The sequence below is a fragment of the Suricata suricatta genome, chromosome 9 (genome assembly GCF_006229205.1).
Source record: "Suricata suricatta isolate VVHF042 chromosome 9, meerkat_22Aug2017_6uvM2_HiC, whole genome shotgun sequence".
In the NCBI taxonomy this organism is placed as follows: domain Eukaryota; kingdom Metazoa; phylum Chordata; class Mammalia; order Carnivora; family Herpestidae; genus Suricata; species Suricata suricatta.
The window spans coordinates 113,949,963-113,970,721 of NC_043708.1; the positions used below are offsets into that span (position 1 = coordinate 113,949,963).

At 36.6% G+C, this 20,759-nt stretch overlaps 1 protein-coding gene across 3 annotated transcripts in view; it reads left to right on the forward strand.

Annotated features, from left to right (window-relative positions):
* The window catches only part of HERC2 (HECT and RLD domain containing E3 ubiquitin protein ligase 2), a 295,601-nt gene that overhangs the window by 202,437 nt on the left and 72,405 nt on the right, over positions 1-20,759 (forward strand). For all 3 annotated transcript variants that reach the window (XM_029953017.1, XM_029953018.1, XM_029953019.1), the window contains exons 53-59: positions 3,376-3,566; positions 4,492-4,597; positions 4,687-4,778; positions 14,171-14,346; positions 18,379-18,490; positions 20,165-20,246; positions 20,353-20,496. In XM_029953017.1, the coding sequence (XP_029808877.1) occupies positions 3,376-3,566; positions 4,492-4,597; positions 4,687-4,778; positions 14,171-14,346; positions 18,379-18,490; positions 20,165-20,246; positions 20,353-20,496 (903 nt within the window). The remainder of the gene's footprint in view (positions 1-3,375; positions 3,567-4,491; positions 4,598-4,686; positions 4,779-14,170; positions 14,347-18,378; positions 18,491-20,164; positions 20,247-20,352; positions 20,497-20,759) is intronic.

A 20,759-nucleotide genomic window follows, 5' to 3' on the forward strand; every position in this document is an offset into this window, starting at 1 on the left:
TTAAATTTATCTTTAAGCAAGGCTTAAGCTGTATGCTACAATACTGCTGTGTAGTAGTATTTTTTAAATTCCATTAGGATTTTTTTTGGGTATTCATTGGTTTTAAATTTCGAATATATCAACATTTTTACGGGTTTCTGCATTGCATTCAGAGTATGTATCGTGATCTTTGACAGTTTTTGAAACTTGCACATGATCATATGACTTAGTATATTATTGGATTTTATAAATGTTTAATGTGTGCCTAAAAGAATGTTTCTTGCAGTTCTATGGTAAAGTTAATGTTTGCTTAGTGTGTCTTTTTTTTTTTAGCTTTTACCCTCAGTCCTTTTGTATTTTTATAGTTTCAATGTATTTCTTGTAAGTTGTAAGTAATTTTTTTAAATTTCAATATGATTACTTGGATCCTTTAGGTATTTACATTAAGGCAGTTACTGAGGTATTTTTATTTAAAGTGATCAAATTCTCAGTGTTTTTTATTTGTCCTTCCTGTTCTGTTCCCCTTTTTGCATTCCATCTGTCTTTGGACTGATATGTTTTTTATTATTTAACACTCAAGCTCCCCGCCCCCCCGCCTTAGTAGCTAAGAAGTTACATACATTTTAGTGTATATATTTTTGAGTAGTGTATGTGTTATACACATTTTTGGTATAAGTCATTAAGACATTAAAACAAAATCTAATATTATTTAGTATTTTTACTCTCTCCTAAGCAATGCAAAGACCTTAGGTCCCTTTAACTTTATTTACTCTTATTTTGATTTAAATTCTCATGTTTTTATTGTGTTTTACAATTTTACACATATACATTTTCAGTCATGCAAGGCATATTATTGGTGTTGTATATAGCCAGTATTTATTTTGATTTTTTCACATACTTAACATTTAATTTTTTTTAAAGTGTATTTATTTTGAGAACAAGAGAGAGCATACACATGTGTGCATGAACACTGGGGGGGCAAATTAGAGAGAGAGTCCCAGGGAGTCTCCTCACTGTCAGCACAGAGCCCACCATGGGACTTGATCCAATGAAGTATGAGATCACGACCTGAGCAGAGATTAGCAGCCAGACACCCAACCGACTGAGGCACCCAGGCACCCCTCTATTTTTCTCTATATCTTGCATTTTTTATCTATCATCATTCTTCTCCTACTTGAAGAGTAGCCCTTAATATTTTCCTTAATGGGTCTCTGTGCTAATGAATTACATTTTTCTGTGTCTGAAAATATCTTGTTTCTCCTTCATTTTGGAAAAGTATATTTTTTAAGGAATTTTCTTTAAAAATACTTTTCCTTTGTAATTTGGCTTATATTATTTCTTTTGAAGTCAGCTGGAAGTATAGTTGTTCTATTCAAGGTGATCATCTTTGTATTTCCTCTGCCTTTTTGTTTTTATCTTGCACAAATTTTATATGCACATAGAAATGTATTTCTTTTTATTTGTATTCATTGGGATTAGGACTCTGTATTTTCTTTCCCCCCCACCTTTATTTAGCTATAATTAATATTTAACTGTATAAATTTAAAATGTAACGTGTGATGATGTGGTACATGTATATGTTACAAAACGATTCCCACAGTGGGGTTAATTGGTTAGTTGACAAATCCATCACTTCACATAGTTACCTTTGTGTGTGGGGGGTGGGGGGAAAAACATTTAAGATCTTTCTCAGCAACTTTCAAATCAGGGCTTTTTAAATCTCTAGCTTGATATCTTTTGTCAGTTCTAGAGATTTTTCAGTTAGTATTTCTTCAAATATTGTCTGTGTCCTATTTTCTCTTTTGTTTTGGGATTCGTATTTCACCAGTGTCAGAGCTTCTTTCTATTCTCTTTCACCTGCTCTTTTATGTTTTCTAAGCTTTTGCTCTTCAGGTCTTCTTTCTAGAAATTGTTTAGTAATTCTGTTTTCATCTGAGTCTAGTGTGTAGTAAACCTCCTCATTGAGTTCTTAATTTCAGTTGTTGCATTTAATACTTTTTTTTTAAACGTTTATTTATTTTTGAGAGAGAGAGAGAGAGAGAGTGCACGTTAGTGGGGGAGGACCAGAAAGAGAGACAGAGGATGCCAAGCAGGCTCCATGGTGTCAGTGCAGAGCCCAATGTGGGGCCCGAACTCACAAACTCATGAGATCATTATGTAAGCCAAAATCAAGAGTTGGCTGCTTAACTGACTGAGCCACCTGGGTGCCCCTAACAATTTAAATTTTTCTGTTTTTTAATATAGTTTTCAATTCTCTGCTGAAATATTCAGTTTCTTATCTTATCATAAATAAACACAAATAAGTATGATTATTTTAAAATTTGTGTCTTATAACTTCAATATCTGGAAACTCTGTGGGTCTCTTTTTAATGTCTGTTATTTCTGGTAGTTTTTTTTAGCATGGCTTAGTCTAGTCTCCTCATATGCCATTATGCACTGGACATTATATTAAAAAAATTATTTCTTGAATCAGTTTGAGGTGCAAGATATTATCATTCTCCAGAGACAAAGGGGAAAGAGGGTTTTTCTTCCAGGTAATTGGGGTAAGTAACTGTCTGAGCTCCCCTCAGTCCAGTTTCAGCAACTGAGATATCATGCTGAACTATAAAAGAACAAACAGCACTGCACAGTTCACTCTTCCTCCTGGGATTTTCCCTGTTGGGATCCCAATCCAAAGTGTGGGTTTTTCTGTGGCTATCTTCTTCTCTCCTGGTGGGCTCTGGACTCCAGTTCTTGGTCCCCTGCCTCTTCCCTGCCCAAGGCTGTCAAAAGTAGTGTGGTTTTTTTGGATGCTCTCCTTACTGAGAGTTACAATCAGGAAAAAGAGCTTCTGATCTATGGTGTTGCTCATCTGGACATCTCTTTTCATCCCAGCTTTCCTTAAATTCTGGTCCCATAATTCTTTACCATCTTGTTATTTCTGATACTTTTAAGATTTTTTCATCTTTGTTTTGTCTGCCTTTTCCAGTTGTCTTCAATGGGGGGGTGGGCTAGATGAATTTCTAGATTTGCCATTCATGGTAGTAGAGACTCTTTACAGATTTGTTTTTGCTTTGCATTTGTAACAGCATTTTTAATAAGAATATTTTTTGTTAGAACTGTTACTAAACTTCCTCCCTGCCCCATCTTCTATGTATTCTTCCATCTAGAAATACGTCACTCTGTGGTTACTTGAGAGTCAAATAGAAAAAATCATAGCATTATATAAAAGTTATTTCATAAATGGATATAAAATACACTAAGCTTTTAAAGCTATTTTATAGGTATTCAGTCCTTTTAAGTTGAAAACTTACTATTTTCTTGAAGTAAGAAGCTTATCACTGTGTAGTATTCTTTATTTCTTGGTTGTGAATGTTCTTCCATACAATCTTAACACTGTTCGACCACCATTAATAGGACAGTCTGCAATATTTTGTGGCCGTTCTGGAAAACAGCTGAAGCGTTGTCACAGCAGTCAGCCAGGAATGCTGCTGGACAGCTGGTCCCGGATGGTAAAGAGCCTGAACGTGTCATCCTCTGTGAGCCAGGCTTCTCATCTTATTGATGGCAGTGAGCCCTGCTGGCAGTCATCTGGCTCACAAGGAAAGGTAGTGTGCCATGGAGGCACTTCCAGAAATGCTTTTATTTAGATGGCTTTACCATTTTAAAATTCAAAATGAACTTTGAAAAACCTGCAAAGTTATACTGTGATGATACCTGTCAGTACTGATTTTATATTTTAGTTCATAGTTATTATTGAAGCTACTGAGTAACATACAATCTGATATTTACTGTCAAAGTGTTTCTTGATAATTTCTTTTGCTTTTTTGTTTGTTTGTTTGTTTTTGAGAGAAGAGACCAAGCATGAGCAGGGCGGGGTGGAGAGGAGACACAAGAATCTGAAACAGGCTTCAGGCTCTGAGCTACCAGCACAGAGCCTGATAGGGGACCCAAGTCCACAAACTGGGAGATCATGATCTGAGCCAAAGTTGGATAATTAACCGACTGAGCCACCCAGGCGCCCCTATTTGTCAGAGATTTTAAGCAATACATGTAACATATTATCTAACTGACCAATTGATAGAAAGAGTAATTGATGTTGTTTTTGTTAACTCTCCCACATAAAATGTAGGAGTTCAGATTCTGCTTCTGGTGAGCACTTTTTCTAATATATATCTGAGCAAATATGTGTTGCTTTTTGGAATGTTATCATGATTCTACTCAAGTGTAGGTGCACATCTTCTGAACTCGTGGTCAGTCTTGGAGAAGAGGGGCTTCCCCGCCACCCCCATCTTGACTCTAGTATTTTCTATAGTCCACTCCCTGATGGGTCTAAACACATGGTTTCTGGGGTTCAGAGTGAGACTTTCTTCTAATGAACAAGTAAGTAGTGGAGTAGGAAATTCCTCTCTCTTGGCCATATCTGTATTTCAAAAATCTCATGTGGATTTAGTCTCCAGTGATACTATTTTAATAGCTAAAATATGGCTGAATTTTACTAATTGAGAGTACTTGTTTTTTTTTTTTTTTTAGCATTGGATTCGTTTGGAGATTTTCCCAGATGTTCTTGTTCATAGATTAAAAATGATAGTTGATCCTGCTGACAGTAGTTACATGCCTTCCTTGGTTGTAGTGTCAGGTAATTGAATTAGTTTACTCAAAGAATATCTTCTCTCATATGATAAAAACTCCTTTGTCTGACTCCTTTACCCTCTTTTTCCCCCCTAGGTGGAAATTCCCTGAATAACCTAATTGAACTAAAGACAATCAACATTAATCCCACTGACACCACAGTGTCCCTTCTGAATGACTGCACAGAGGTATGATAGTGTTCTTTTCTGATGGTTTGCAAAGGACTGTGGAGGTGGCTCTTTTGATTATCTCTATGTAACATTGAACCTGCTTTCCCCCCTGAAATAGGTAATTGTTTTTTAAGATTTGACAGGTACATAACTTGAACTTGCTGCTTATCAGATTAGCTTTGAAAGGAAACAAAATAAAGTTCATTCTCACTATCTGAAGTAAGAAGTGAGGGTAAAGCTCCTAGCAAAAGTTGTTACTGGGCATGTCATACTGGTTCTTGTACTCAGCACAGGATTGTTTTCATTAAGTATCTATTAAGATGTAATAGTTTTTTTTATAACTGCACATGTGAAACCTAAATTGCTTTTTTGTTTTCATACCTGTTGGCATCAAGTATGGAATATGTCCTGAAGTGTTGAGCTATTGATTTGATTGGTTATAAAGTAACTAAAAAATTTTTTTATTATAAATCTTGAAAATGCTGTCAAGGATCTTTTACATAGTACCTCTATTAGAGAGCAGTGAGACTGTCTCATATCTTCCAGTAAATCTTTCCACACAGGTGTCAATACTATTTTAATGAATTAAACATATTTCAAATAATACAAAATAAGACAGTTTTTAATACCACCTATATTATTGTTTCATGAGGACTTATTTAATTGGTACAGTGATAGTAGATAAAGATAAAATAATTTTATTTAACTAAAATTTATTTTGTGAGTTTATTTAAAAAATTTTTAAAAATACTTTTTAATGTTTACTTATTATTGAGAGCAAGAGAGAGAGACAGAGAGCAAACAGGAGAGAGGCAGAGAGGGAGACACAGAATCTGAAAAAGGCTCTAGGCTCCGATCTGCAGCACAGAACCCAAATTGGGGCTTGAACTCACGAACTGTAAGATCATGACCTTAGCCGAAGTTGGACACTTAACCCACTGAGCCATCCAGGTGCCCCATAAGTGAGTTTATTTTTAAATTCTTATATTTAGTTCACCATTTATTTTTACTATTATTGTCATTGGTCTACCCACATAAGGGCAGACATGTTAAAGATGGTGCTAGTGTGTTATTTAAAAGAAGCTGACACATAGCCATTAATTTAATTTGTTCATGGGTGAAAGATGGTAACAACTAGTATCCAGTCTAGGGGAATGTACCAGCTCCTTTGCCCAGGTCCAAGAGTTGATAATCTGGCCATTATTTTCAAACTTCAATAAATAGAATTATGGGAAACTTTTCATTCTTGAATGTCATTTGAGTATTTTCTGATGTACACCAATTAATTAATTGATAATTAGTACCAGTGGTGGTAATAAATGAATAAATGAATAAATTATTAAAAGGAAGGATAATACTGAGTTTTTCTGAAAAAAGATAATATTGAGTTTTAGTGAATGTTATTGTTAACTCATTGCTAGGTAACTGAAAGCAACTTTTCTAAGGTCTTAATTATACTCAATTTTTTAAAATTTATAGTTTATTGTCAAGTTGGTTTCCGTATAACACCCAGTGTTGTTTTCTACAAGTGCCCTCCTCCATGACCATCACCCTCCTTCTCTTTTCCCCCCTCCCCCTTCAGTCCTCAGTTTGTTTTCAGTTTCAAGAGTCTCTCATGATTTTCCTCCCTCCCTCTTGCTATCTCTTTCACTCTTCCACTCCCCATGGTCCTCTGTTAGATTTATCTCGTTAGACCTTTGAGTGCAAACATATGGTATCGGTACTTCTCTGCCTGACTTATTTCGCTTAGCAGGACACCCTCGAGGTCCATCCACTTTGCTACAGATGGTCATATTTCATTTTTTCTGATTGCCATGTAGTATTCCATTGCATATATAAACCACATCTTCTTGATCCATTCATCAGGTGATGGACATTTAGGCTCTTTCCATAATTTCACTATTATAGAAAGTGCTGCTATGCACATTGGGGTACATGTACCCCTATGCATCAATATTTCTGTATCTTTTGGGTAAATCCCCAGCAGTGCTATTGCTGGGTCATAGGGGAGTTCTACTAATAGTTTGTTGAGGAACCTCCGCACTGTTTTCCAGAGCGGCTGTACCAGTTTACATTCCCACCAATAGTGTAGGAGGGTGCCCGTTTCTCCACATCCTCACCAGCATCTGTAGTCTCTTGATTTGTTCATTTTAGTCACTCTGACTGGCATGAGGTGGTATCTCAGTGTGGTTTTGATTTGTATTTCCCTGATGATGAATGGCGCTGAGCATTGTTTCGTGTGTCTGTTGGTCATCTGGATGTCCTCTTTAGAGAAATGTCTATTCAGATTTTCTGCCCATTTCTTCACTGGATTATTCATTTTTTGGGTGTGGAGTTTGGTGAGTTCCTTGTACAATTTGGATAATAGCCCTATTCCTGTATGTCATTTGCAACTATCTTTGCCCATTCCGTTAGTTGCCTATTAGAGTTCTTGATTGTTTCCTTTGCAGTGCAGAAGGAAGCTTTTTATCTTGATGAGGTCCCAATAGTTTATTTTGGTTCTCGATTCCCTTGCCTTTGGGGATGTGCAAGTAGGATATTGCTGTGGTTGAGGTCAAGGAGGCTGTTTCCTGCTTTCTCCTCTAGGGTTTTGGTGGTTTCCTGTCTCACATTCAGGTCTTTCATCCATTTTTAGTTTATTTTTGTGAATGGTGTAAGAGAGTGGTCTAGTTTCATTCTGCATATTGCTCTCCAGTTCTCCCAGCACCATCTACTAAGGAGACTGTCTTTTTTCCATTGGATACTTTTTCCTGCTTTGTCAAAGATTAATTAGCCATACATTTGTGGGACCAGTTCTGGGTTCTCTATTCTATTCCACTGGTCTATATGTCTGTTTTTGTGCAATACCATACTGTCTTGATGATGACAGCTTTGTAGTAGAGGCTAAAGTCTGGGATTGTGATGCCTTCTGTTTTGGTTTCTTCTTCAATATTACTTTGGCTATTCAGGTTTTTTTGTGGCTTCATACGAATTTTAAGATAGTTTGTTCAAGCTTTGAGAAGAATGCTGGTGTAATTTTGATGGGGATTGCATTGAATGTGTAAATTGCTTTGGGAAATAATGACATTTTCACAATGTTTATTCTCCTGATCCATGAGCATGGAATGTTTTTCCATTTCTATATGTCGTCTTCAATTTCCTTCATAAGTCTTCTATAGTTTTCAACATACAGGTCTTTTACATCTTTGGTTAGGATTATTCCTAGGTATTTTATGGTTTTTCGTGCAATTGTGAATGGGATCTGTTTCTTGATTTCTCTTTCTGTTGCTTCATTTTTGGTATATAAGAATGCAACTGGGGCATCTGGGTGGCTCAGTCGGTTGGGCATCTGGCTTCGGCTCAGGTCATGATCTCATGGTTTGGGGGTTCGAGCCCCCTGTTGGGCTCTGTGCTGACAGTTAGCTCAGAGTCTGGAGTCTGCTTCAGATTCTGTATCTCCCTCTCTGACCCTCCCCCGCTCACACTGTCTCCCTCTGTCTCTCAAAAATAAAAAAAAGGAATGCAACCGATTTCTGTACATTGATTTTTGTACCCTGTGACTTTGCTGAATTCATGGATCAGTTCTAGAAGGATTCTGGTGGAGTGTGCCAGGTTTTCCACGTAGAGTATCATGCCATCTTCGAAAAGGGAAAGTTTGACTTCTTCTTTGCCAATTCTGATGCCTTTTATTTCCTTTTGTTGTCTGATTGCTGATGCTAAGACTTCCAACACTATGTTAAACAACAGTGGTGAGAGTTGACATCCCTGTCGTGTCCCTGATTTCAGGGGGGAGAGCTCTCAGTTTTTCCCCATTGATGATGATATTAGCTGTGGGCTTTTCATAAACTGGTTTTATAATATTTAGGTAAGTTCCTTCTACTCCGACTTTCTCAACGGTTTTTATTAAGACAGGGTGCTATATTTTGTCAAATGCTTTTTCTGCATCTATTGACAGGATCTTATGATTTTTTTTCTTTTGTTTTGTTAATGTGTTGTATCACATTAATGGCTTTGCAAATATTGAACCAGCCGTGTAACTCAGGAATAAATCCCACTTGTTCATAATGGATAATACTTTTTATATGCTGTTGAATTCGATTTACTAGTATCTTGTTGAATATATTTGCATCTGTATTCATTAAGGATATTGGCCTGTAGTTCTCTTTTTTTTGTTGGGTCTCTGCCTGGCTTGGGAATCAAAGTGATATGTGCTTCATAGAATGAGTTCAGTAGCCTTTCTTCAATTTCTATTTTTTGGAATAGCTTAAGAAAGATTGGTGTTGGGGCGCCAGAGTGGTTCAGTCAGTTAAGCGTCTGGCTTCAGTTCAGGTCATGATCTCACGGATCGTGGGTTCGAGCCCCACGTTGGGCTCTGTGCTGACAGCTAGCTCAGAGCCTGGAGCCCGCTTCAGATTCTGTGTCTCCCTCTCTTCCTGACCCTCCCGTGCTCATGCTGTCTCTCTGTCTCCCAAATATAAAAAAATAAAAAATAATTTTAAAAAAGAAGGATTGGCATTAACTCTGCTTTAAACGTCTGGTAGGATTAACCTGGGAATCCATCCGGCTCTGGGATTTTATTCGTTGGGAGATTTTTGACAAGTGATTCGATTTCTTCACTGGTTATGGGTCTGTTCAGATTTTCTCTCTCTTCCCGTTTGAATTTTGGTAGTGCATGTGTGTTTAGAAATTTGTCCATTTCTTCTAGATTGTCCAGTTTGTTGGCATGTAATTTTCCATAGTAATCTCTGATGATTGCTTGTATTTCTGAGGGATCTGTTGTAATAGATCCATTTTCCTTCATGATTTTGTCTATTTGCATGTTCTCTCTTTTCTTTCTGAGTAGCCTTGCTAGAGGTTTATCAATTTTGTTTATTTTTTCAAGAAACCAACTCTTGGTTTCATTCATCTTTTCAATTGTTTTTGTGGATTCTATCTTGTTTAATTCTGCTCTGATCTTTACTATTTCTTTTCTTTTGCTGGGATTGGGGTGTTCTTGCTGCGCCCTTTCTAGTTTCTTTAGGTGCTCTGTTAGGTTTTGAGCTTGGGCTTTTTCTAATTTGTTGAGGTAGGCCTGTATTGCAGTGAACTTTCCTCTTAAGATTGCCTTTGTTGCATCTCAGAGAGTTTGAATTGTTGTATTCTCATTTTCATTTGTCTCCATATATTTCTTAATTTCCTCTCTAATTGTCTGGTTCACCCAGTCATTCTTTAGTAGGGTAGTTTTTAACCTCCACATTTTTGGAGGTTTTCCAGACATTTTCCTGTGGTTGATTTTGAGTTTCATAGCATTGTGATCTGAAAGTGTGCATGGTATGAACTCAATTCTTTTGTATTAATGGAGGGCTGTTTTATGACCCAGTATGTGATCAGTCTTGGAGAATTTGCCATGTGCACTCGAGAAGAAAGTGAATTCTTTAGCGTCAGGATGCAGAGTTCTAAATATATCTATTAATTCCATCTGCTCCACTGTGCCATTCAGGTCCATTGTTTTTTTAGTGATTTTTTTGTCTGGTTGACCTATCCATTGTTGTAAGTGCGGTATTAATGTCCCCTGCAATTAGCACATTCTTATCAGTAAGATTGCTTCTGTTTGTGATTGTTCTATGTATTTACGAGTTCCTGAATTTGACGCATAAATGTTTATAATTGTTAGCTCTTTTTGATGTAGAGACCCTGTGATTATTATATAATGTCCTTCTTTATCTTTTGTTGTTGCCTTTATTTTAAAGTCTAGTTTACCCAATAAAAGTATGGCTACTCCGGCTTTCTTTTGGCTTCCAGTTGCATGGTAGATATTTCTCCATCCCCTTACTTTCAATCTGAAGGTGTCTTCAGGTCTAAAATGAGTCTTTTATTTACACCAAATAGATGGATTTTGGTTTTTTATTCACTCTGTTACCCTGTGTCTTTTGATTGTAACATTCAGTCCATTTACATTCAGTGTTATTTAGAAACATGGGTTTGGATTCATTGTGTTCTCTGTAGAGTTCATTTATGTAGTGGTGTCTCTGGTACATTGTATTCCTTGCAACATTTCCCTCATAGAGTCCCTCTTAGGATTTCTTGTAGGGCTGGTTTGTTGGTGATGAATTCTCTCAGTTTTTATTTATTTGGGTACACCTGTATCTCTCCTTCTATTTTGAATGACAGGCTCGCTGGTTAAAGGATTCTTAGCTACATACTTTTTCTGTTCATCACATTAAAGATTTCTTGCCATTAGTCTCTGGCCTGCCAAGTTTTGTTAGATCGGTCTGTAACCACTCTGATAGGTTTCCCTTTGTATGTTAGGGCCCTTTTATCCCTAGCTACTTTCCAAATTCTCTCTTTATCTTTATATTTTGCCAGTTTCACTATGATATGCCGTGTCGAAAGTTGACTCAAATTATGTCTTAAGGGGGTTCTCTGTGCCTCTTGGGTTTCAGTGTCTATTTCTTTCCCCAAATTCAGGACATTCCCGTCTAATTTTATCAGTCACCCCTTCAGGACCTTTGTCTTTTTCTTCTTCTTCTTCAGGAATTCCTGCGATACAGATATTGTTCTATTTTTATTGTATCTCTCAATTCTCAAATTCTCCTTTTTTGTTCCTGGATCAATTTATCTCTCTATTTCTCGGTCTCCTCTTTTGCTATAACTATGTCTTCTAGTTTACCTATTCTCCTCTCTGTCTCTTTAGTCCTTGCAGTGGCCACCTCTGTTTTATTATGCACCTAATTTATAGCATTTTTTAGCTTGTCACAGCTATTCTCAAGGTCCCTAGTCTTTGTATCAATAGCTTCTCTGATGTTTTCCGTGTTTTTTTCAGTTTGATATATGCCAGTGGGAGATTACAGAGCTCCCTACTTCTTTGCCATCTTGCCCTTCTCTTTAATTATACTCCTGAATATTGTTGTACTTTAACTCAATCAAAGTTAATTAAATCACTAACTTCATAAAAGGTGTATTGTAATGCAGTAAATTTTCAATTTAGAACAACTTATTACTTAATATTTGGTAAATCTAGAGTAGAGTACATGATATGTGTAAGAAATATGAAGCGTTGTGAGAAATTGGAAAATTTATGATCCACTCTCTATCCCTCCAACCAGCTTAAGAATTAGAATATTATCATTCCTTGGAAACCATTGGACATTGTGGCATTGCCTTTCCTATAAAAATGGCTTGTTGTGGTAATTTTCTAACATAACCAGAAATAAGAAGTATAATGAATCCCCCACAAACCTTTGACCCATGTTCAATAATTATCAACATTTTTGCCATTCATATTTCACTGTCTCCTATGTATTCCTCCCTCTTTTAAAATCCTAGAGTGTTTAAAAGCAAGTCCTACTGTAATGCCCAAGATTTCAATATCACTCCAAAACCAGAAAGCGCCAGGGAGACGAAGTCACACATGTAAAAGTAAAGGGCATTTATTATTACGGCTTAGGTTCGCGGGCCTAAGTTCAGTCTCACAGACCTCACCAACGCAGTGGATCCGTGCTGAGAGCCCCGAGCAAGGGCTGAGTAGGGTTTTTATGGGACTTGGGAAGGGGGAGTTACAGGAAATTGTGACATCCAATCATTATTGTAGAACAGCATTGGCAGCAACTTTAACCGTACACATTGTTCAGAGTGTTCGTTACTTTTGGCGGGACCCAGTCGCAATATTTAGGTTATCTTTGAAATTAACCAGTTACAGAGCGAGTTCAGGGTCTTATTCGGTGACTGTCAGGTTAACTTTAACATTTGGTAACAGGGTCCTATCTAAAGTTCCCATCTGTAGGCCTCACCTTTAGGAACGTGGGGAGAGGTAGCTGGCCTTTCCTGATTAGATACCGCAAGGTGGTCTCTTCTGCCTCCGGCAATGTGTAACCGCCTAATAGTTCTGGAGAGACTGACCCTTAGACCTTCTAGTTTAGAGGGGAAACTTAAAGCCTGTCATGGCGTCTGTTTGGTTCAGACTCGTGTTCTTACACTACATATGACCTAATTCTATATTATGTATTTATATATTAACCTATAAAAAAATAAGCATAAAAATTTAAATTTAAAAAAGTGAATAAAAAATATAAATGGGATGCCTGGGTAGCTCAGTTGGTTAAGCATCTAACTTTTGATTTTGGCTCAGGGGATGATTTCATGGTTGTGAGATTGAGCCCCAGGATCCACGTCCTACGTGGAGCCTGCTTCAGACTCTCTCTCCCTTTGTCACTCTGCCCTCCCTCTGCTTGCTTGCTCTAAGTAAATTAAATAAACAAACAAGCCTCCAACAAGGACTTAAAAAAACGCAACCACAATGCTGTGATCATACCTTATATTCTTTAATACCATACAGTATCCAGTCAGTGTTTACATTTTCAGAGTTATCCCATAAATATCTTTTTGCAGCTGGTTTGTGTGCCTGCACTTTGCACTTCATTTAAGTCTTAATTCTCTTGGTTTTGCTTTGCTAAAGAAAGAAACTGGGATTTCATTTCCTATAGAAGTTTTCATTTTTTAATTTGGTTTTTGCATCCCAATAGTTTTGTTCAACCTGTGTTTCCTGAAACATTTTAGGTATTAAATCTTGAGGTTTGATCAGGTCCATTTGGGGCAATATGAGGTCAGTGTAAGTGTGTGTGCTTCATGCTGAATCATTCTTTGTTTACAGGAAATACAGGAATGGAGGAATACTTTAGATGCAGGATGTGGGGCACTCTGCAGGACAGAGAAACAGCTTTAACAAACAAATGGATGTGAAAGACTTAACAGAGAGAGGTTGCATCCTCTTTGGTTCCGGATTTGAAAAAGCCAAAAATAGAAAAATGTTTATGAGATGATCAGAAATGTCGATTACTGGTAGTGTATTAGATGATAGAATTATTGTTTTAGGTATGACAATAGTAATGTGGATGTGTTTTTTAAATGCCTGTATTTCAGTTATACATACTGAAGTTTTGAAGCAATGTGGTCCCTGGAATTTTCTTCTGAGAATCCACATACGAACAAAATTGCTCATAATGTTGATAACTTGGAATTAGGTGATAGGGTTGTGGGGCTTTTTGTGTGATTTTTCTCTAATTTTCTCTGATATTTTTTATTAGTTCTACAAATTCTGAAGGTTCTGAACTACCAGACCTTTAATCTCTTTCCTAATAAATCTTGGTTCAAGAATGCTTTAAGAGAGAAAAGTTCGTAGTCATTCAGTAAGGCTATTATACTGTTTCATTTTAGTAAGAAAATCGATGTGAGTCCCATGTCTTGAATAGATATACGTGGAGAGTAATGACTTTTTAAAACTGTACTCAAATGTGGTTATATAAATTTTGCCTAACTTGGTTGAAATTTCCAGAACTGAAGTGAAAGAGCTCTAACTTTCCACACATTCCTTGTCTCAAATGTGTTGCTCTCCAGCTTAGGTATCTTATATATTTGATTTTAAAAAGTCTGTAGCTTATCATTTTTGTATCTAGTATCACAGGTATATTGAAATTGCGATAAAGCAGTGCAGGAGCTCAGGAATTGATTGTAAAATCCATGGTCTCATTCTCCTGGGACGGATCCGTGCAGAAGAGGAAGATTTGGCTGCAGTTCCTTTCTTAGCCTCAGATAATGAAGAGGAAGAAGATGAAAAAGGAAACAGTGGGAGGTGAGAGCCATTTGTTACTGGTAGTGCTCATTCCAAAATTCTCACCCCTAAAAGCAAGTATTTAATTGGAGTGTATTTCATAATGAGAGCAATTTTATTCACTCAGGAATGTTTGGTAAATTTCAGTTGTTAAAAATTAAAAAAAAATTTAAATATTTTTAAAATTTAGTTTTGAGAGAGAGAGAGAGAGAGAGAGAGAGAGAGAGACAGAGACAGAGCATGAGCAGGGGAGGGGCAGAGAGAGTGGGAGACACAGAATGGAAGCAAGCTCCAGGTTCTGAGCCGTCAGTACAGAGCCCCATGTGGGGGCTTGAACTCACAGACTGTGAGATCATGACCTGAGCCTAAGTCAGGTGCTTAACCAACTGAGCCACACAGGCGCCCCTAAAATTTTTTAACTTAATCTTAGAAAAATGTTTAATGTGGAAACACATTGGGGTGCTTGAATGGCACAGTTGGTTGAGCATCTGACTTCAGCTCAGGTCATGATCTCGTGGTTCAGGAGTTTGAGGTCCGCATTGGACTCTGTGGTGACAGTTCAGAGCTTGGACCTTCTTCAGATTCTGTGTCTCCATCTCTCTGCCGCTCCTCCATGCATGTGTGCAAACTCTTTCTCTTTCTCAAAAATAAATATTAAAAAAAATTTTTTTTAAAGTGTAGAAACACATTGTATTTAGATAAATACCATTAAAAAAAGAAAAATGCTTAATATTTCTACCTGAAATATTACAGTTAATGTTTTGGTGTATATTCTTGCAGTTTTCTTTTTTATATGTCCCTAATTGTGTTTTTCTAAGAGATGATATGATATCATATATATTTTATAGTCTTTTTTTGTAAATATTTCACTATTAACTTTTAAATTAAAATGTATTGTGATAAAATATACATAGTAAAATTTATTCTCTTAACTATTTTTAAGTGTATGTAGTTCCATGGCATTAAGTATATTCACATTATTGTATAATTATGGGCAGTATTTATCCCTAAAATATCCATACCATTAAATCGTCTTCTGTCATGTAATTTTATTGAGTGCAGTATTTCATCTTATGATGATGTTTTCATTTACTTACTCAATTTGATATTTTGCATGAATATTGTAGTGATGAGTATTGTCATATTTATTCATTCACCTGTTCATCTGTTGAACACCTGTTGAACACCTTTTGTGGGCTAAACCCTGTTTTCTGTCCTGTGAATGCTGTGGTGAATGTGCAAACTAAGACAAACACACACATCAAAATTCATCATCAGAGTGGCCTTATGGCTGTGGAAAGTAAATGAAGGAGAAATGCATGGTGCTTTGAGAGTCTACGAAAGAGCATTGATCTGTCAGGAGAAAAAGAAAAACTCTCTCTAAAGGCATACTTTCAGGAAAAGTCAGAGTTTTCAAAGCAAAGGGGGCAGAAAAAGGTGTTTCGGACAGGAGAATAACATATACGAAGGGTGAAGAAAGAAATTTGCCAGGTTTCTGCACATTTGCTTTTTTAATTCTGAGATGTTTATGGAGAATTAGAGCGTGTAAGGAGTTGTTCGAGCTTTGTTCACATTCCAGGAGAAACAACATAGATAAATCACTTTTCTCAGATAAGTTGTATTTCCCTAGATAAATTGCTTAAAGTACTTGCTAAATCAAAGGATGTACAAAATTAATTGGTATGTGTTACTTTTGTGCTGCTAGTATAGCTTGGTCCTTGAGGATACTAGAAGGAGCAGGTACCATGGTAGTGCTAACTGAGTTCTTCTGCACTGCCCTTTGCACTAAGTGTTTTTTGGAGTGTGATGTAAGTAGTCTTTCATTTAGAAACAGAGGAGCTGTGCCTCTCACTGCTATTAAAACACATTCTCTTAGTCTTGAATGGGTGGCAACGATGGTAATAAATTAGGTTATTCTGGGGTTCTGTGATCTTGGGTTTGGATTCTGTCTTGTTTTATTTTGGAAATTTTGCATGGAAACTGAAAAGAAAACAGTATATATGGTACTACCTCATCTAGAATATATATTATACTGTATGTTATGGTTCAGACTGATGGTGTCTAATATATTATTTGAGGAAGGAAAATTCCAGTTTACTGAAATGAATCATTGAGGTTTTTAAGAGAAAGATTTGTAGATTTGCATATTCTTATTCAGTAGCTACGAAAATGAATTGGGCAAATATGTAAATACCTGTACTGTAATATGAGATAACCAAAAACATTTGCGCTTACTCATTGATGAAATTTTTTACTTAATTGAATATACTAACAAAAGAATTCTAGATATTTGAATGTAATGTTTGCTTTTCCTGTCAAATCTTAATTAGCTAATGATTTCAGGGAGAATAAATGGTCCATACAGTCTCCCATGCCCACACTGACTACCCATTGACCTCCATTTCTACTGGTTGATAATTACATGATACCAGTTGTTGCATATCTTGAATATCACTCTTGGTGTCCCATACATATTTTTGACTAAAAATGTATTACAGGTATGTCAAGGATTCATGGTCCCTGATTTACAATAGTTTGACTTGCAAGTTTTCAGCTTTATGATAGTGCAAAAACAATACACATTTAGTAGAAGCCATACTTCGAATTTTGAATTTTGGTCTTTTCCCAAGTTAGCAGTGTGTGATACAATCCTCTCTTAATATTGGGTGGCAGCAGCTAGCTGTAGCTCCCAGCCATGTGGTCACAAGGATAAATGATCAATATATTTATTATAGTCATTCTGTTCCCATACCATTCTGTTTTTCATTTTCAGTACAGTATTCAAGAAATTACATGACATATTCAATACTTCATTATAAAATAGGCTTTGTATTAGATGATTTTGTATACTTATAGACTAATATAAGTGTTCTCTGCATGTTCAAGGTAGGGTGGACTAAGCTAGGATCTTGAGTAGGCTAGGTGCAGTTTTAAAATGCATTTCAACATATTTTCAATTTATGATGAGTTTATTGGGGTATAATACCACTGTAAGTGGAGGAAGATCTGTAATTACAATATACTTTACTTGCTCTCTTTTGCCTTGGTTCAGGTGAAAGAATTTTCCTACATTGTTATTCCCAAGCAATAAAATTTTGATCTCTTAAAGTGAATATTCATTAGTATATAATGTGTTAAAAAATTTTTACCTATCAGGAATCTTGTCTCTGGAGACTTCACTTTTCCATCCTTGCTTATAAAAGTAGAACAAAAAAAACAAACAAAAAGCCAAAAACCGTGAACACAGAGGAAGCAGTTCCTTAGTAGCTGGACAACCAAGAAAATCTAACGCTGTCCCACGTACTTGGTGGTTTCAAGTTCAAGAATTGAAGTGCTTTGTTGATTAAACTTTCAACCCATTGAGGGCAGGTCAGAAGATTTAACCAGCAAGGTGATGGGAGACAGCAGCTAGAGCTACGCTTCAGGAGCCTTAGGGTACAGGGCAGACCTCTCAGGAGAGAAAGAAGGTGGGGGATCTCTAGCCCAGCTGCTGTATGTGGTGGGCAGAGGGTGTGAAGGAAGAATATTATATTTTGCTTTGGGATACCTATCTGTGTTAGAGTAACTCAAAAGTCATATGGCTAAATCTCTTTTATTATGTCTTAAGGGGAAAAAATGATCAGATGTTTATTTAGGTTTAGGGACTCTGCCACAATGCCACGCCCAGTGGTGACTCCTGAGGCTATTTAATCATTAAGTGTTTCTCTGAATTTAACATGTGTAGTACCTGTGTATTGAAGCATTGGGTGGGAATATCTGTGAGTCAGTAAAACAGTTGTTTTGTTTAACTTGGTGCATAAGAAGAGAGCTGCATAGAGAAAGAAAAACAAGGCTAGAGTTAAATTACAGTATTAAAAGGTAGCATGTTGGCATCTAGAAATTTTGACCTTCTGGAATGCTAGATTTGTGTATTTATTTGAAGTTTTATTGTATTAAAACATTAAGAGCTTCTGATAATCAGCAAACTTTGTTTGCTTGAGGTTGCTTTCCTTATTGTAAAAAAATTTTTTTTATGTTGAATGACTTGTATTTCTGTCTTTTTTGTTTGGTTAGCCTTATTAGAAAGAAGGCTACAGGACTGGAATCAGCAGCTACAATAAGAACCAAAGTGTTTGTGTGGGGACTGAATGACAAGGACCAGCTGGGCGGCCTGAAGGGTTCTAAGGTATCCTCCCTCTGTCTGAAGTTCCTGCCTGACACTCACCTGTCATCACCTGTCATTACAGAGGTGTCCCAGAGAGGCTCAACAATAATCAGACCTCTTTCGAGGTTTTTATGATGGTTTATCTTCTGTATGTTGTTGTGTAAATTGGTCTTTCTAAAGAAATTCTTGATATGAACTTGCAGACATTATCAGATTTAGTTTCTATTGAAGTCTCTGTCCTTAGAAAATAGTGCACTTTAGAAATAGTTGTATTATTGCTATTTTATAAACTAGAAAATACACTTTTGAGAAGATTTGACAAGGAAATAGATGAGAATTTAGACTGTAATTATATTTATTTTGCTTTCAATACAGTAAACATTTTCACTAACCATGAACAAAATAATGTATAAAAAATGCAATAGTGGCATAAAGATGAGCAAGATGTCATTTATTTTATTTTATTTTATTAAAAATTTTATACAGCTTATTTATTTTTGAGACAGAGAGTGACAGAGCACGAGTTGGGGAGAGGGAGAGAGAGAGAGAGAGAGAGAGGGAGAGAGGGAGGGACGGAGGGAGACACAGAATCCAAAACAGAGCCTGACTCAGGGATTGAACCCACAAACCGTGAGATCATGACCTGAGCCAAAGTTGGATGCTTAACTGACTGAGCTACGCAGACGTGCTGCAAGGTGTCATTTAAAGACTAGATACAACAAATGATGCATTTGAACTAGAATTGAATTCAGCATCTGTTATGTTACTCAGTGTCTCTTAACCAAGGAGCCACAAAACAAATTCCTCCAAATTTTGGTGCCTTGGAATAGTTTCCCTTCAGATGAGTGTCTCTGCCTTTTAGTATTCTGTGAGACTTCACCCATCATAAGATCTCTTATTAACTTGCATTTTTGAGAAGCTGAGAAGGAAAGTTAGAACTCATTTTAAGTCTCTCCTTTCAAATACAACACATTTTCATCTTTATTTGAACATCCTTGATACAATTGGTGTTTTAAGACCCCTAGACTCCATTCAGAGGTGGGCAGACAGGAAACTGAGAGTCTCCGTGGTGATGGTACAGGGCTGTACAGAGGATTTGTTGGAGTTTGCACATAAAGCGTAGATTTAGCATTCCCTGGTTGTGTTGTAGATTCTTTCTGGCACTGTAGTAGTGACTATCTGATAATTTTTGGGAATCATAAAAGGTTTCTTAGACAAAGGCTTTATGAATTTTAAATTGAGTCATACCCATCTGCAATGGAAAATTGAAGCACATATTTCTGAGAAATGTCAGAATCAACAAGAATGAGCAGGACATGACCCAAAATAAAATGTTTACCAGGGTTACATCTTTACATTATGTATATTTTATTTTTCACCTTTTATTATGGAGCTGTTCAAACAGGGCAGGTAGAAAGAATAAGGACCTGACCCCTCATGTTCCTGTACCAGTTTTAGCTGTAAACAGTAGAGGGTCACAGTTTTTGTCTTTATTTATTTATTTTAACACCTCCATCCCTGTTTAAAGCATATCTCAGCTTATCATTTCATCCTTAGAATACTGTAGTGACTCTCTTAGAGAAAAGAACATCTTTGGTTAATATAACCATGCAAATTACAAAGTTTACGTGTAATTTTAAAAGTGTAAATAAAATTCTTTTTTCTTCTTTTGCTTAACAAAAAATCCTGTTCTAGATAAAAGTTCCTTCGTTCTCTGAGACACTCTCTGCTTTGAATGTAGTACAGGTGGCTGGTGGTTCTAAAAGTTTGTTTGCAGGTATGATTATTCTTCCACTAAAAATCTTTAAATTATGCTTAGCACTAAAAACATAGCTGTTATGTTGTGAAAACTGAGTTCTGTCCTCCCTTTTTGTTCTTTGCAGTGACTGTGGAAGGGAAGGTATATGCCTGTGGAGAAGCCACGAATGGCCGGCTGGGGTTGGGCATATCTAGCGGGACTGTGCCCATCCCTCGGCAGATCACAGCTCTTAGCAGCTACGTGGTCAAGAAGGTGGCCGTTCATTCAGGTACCCAGCCAGAGTTGGCACTTGTATGCAGATAATCCTTTTGAACATGCTCTGTAAATAACTGTGGCCCTTAAATATTTTTCCCTAGGGTGTCCTTGCATTCTTTTTCAAGTTTTACTTAATTATGAAGCTTATATAAAAGTTGGGTAATGTAAATCTCCAGGCAGTCTAGAATTTATTGTTGCTACAAAAGGCTTTTGCTTAAAAGTTTTTGCTTAAATAACTTCATCATTGGTATGCAGTTTTTTAAAGCATAATTGCCA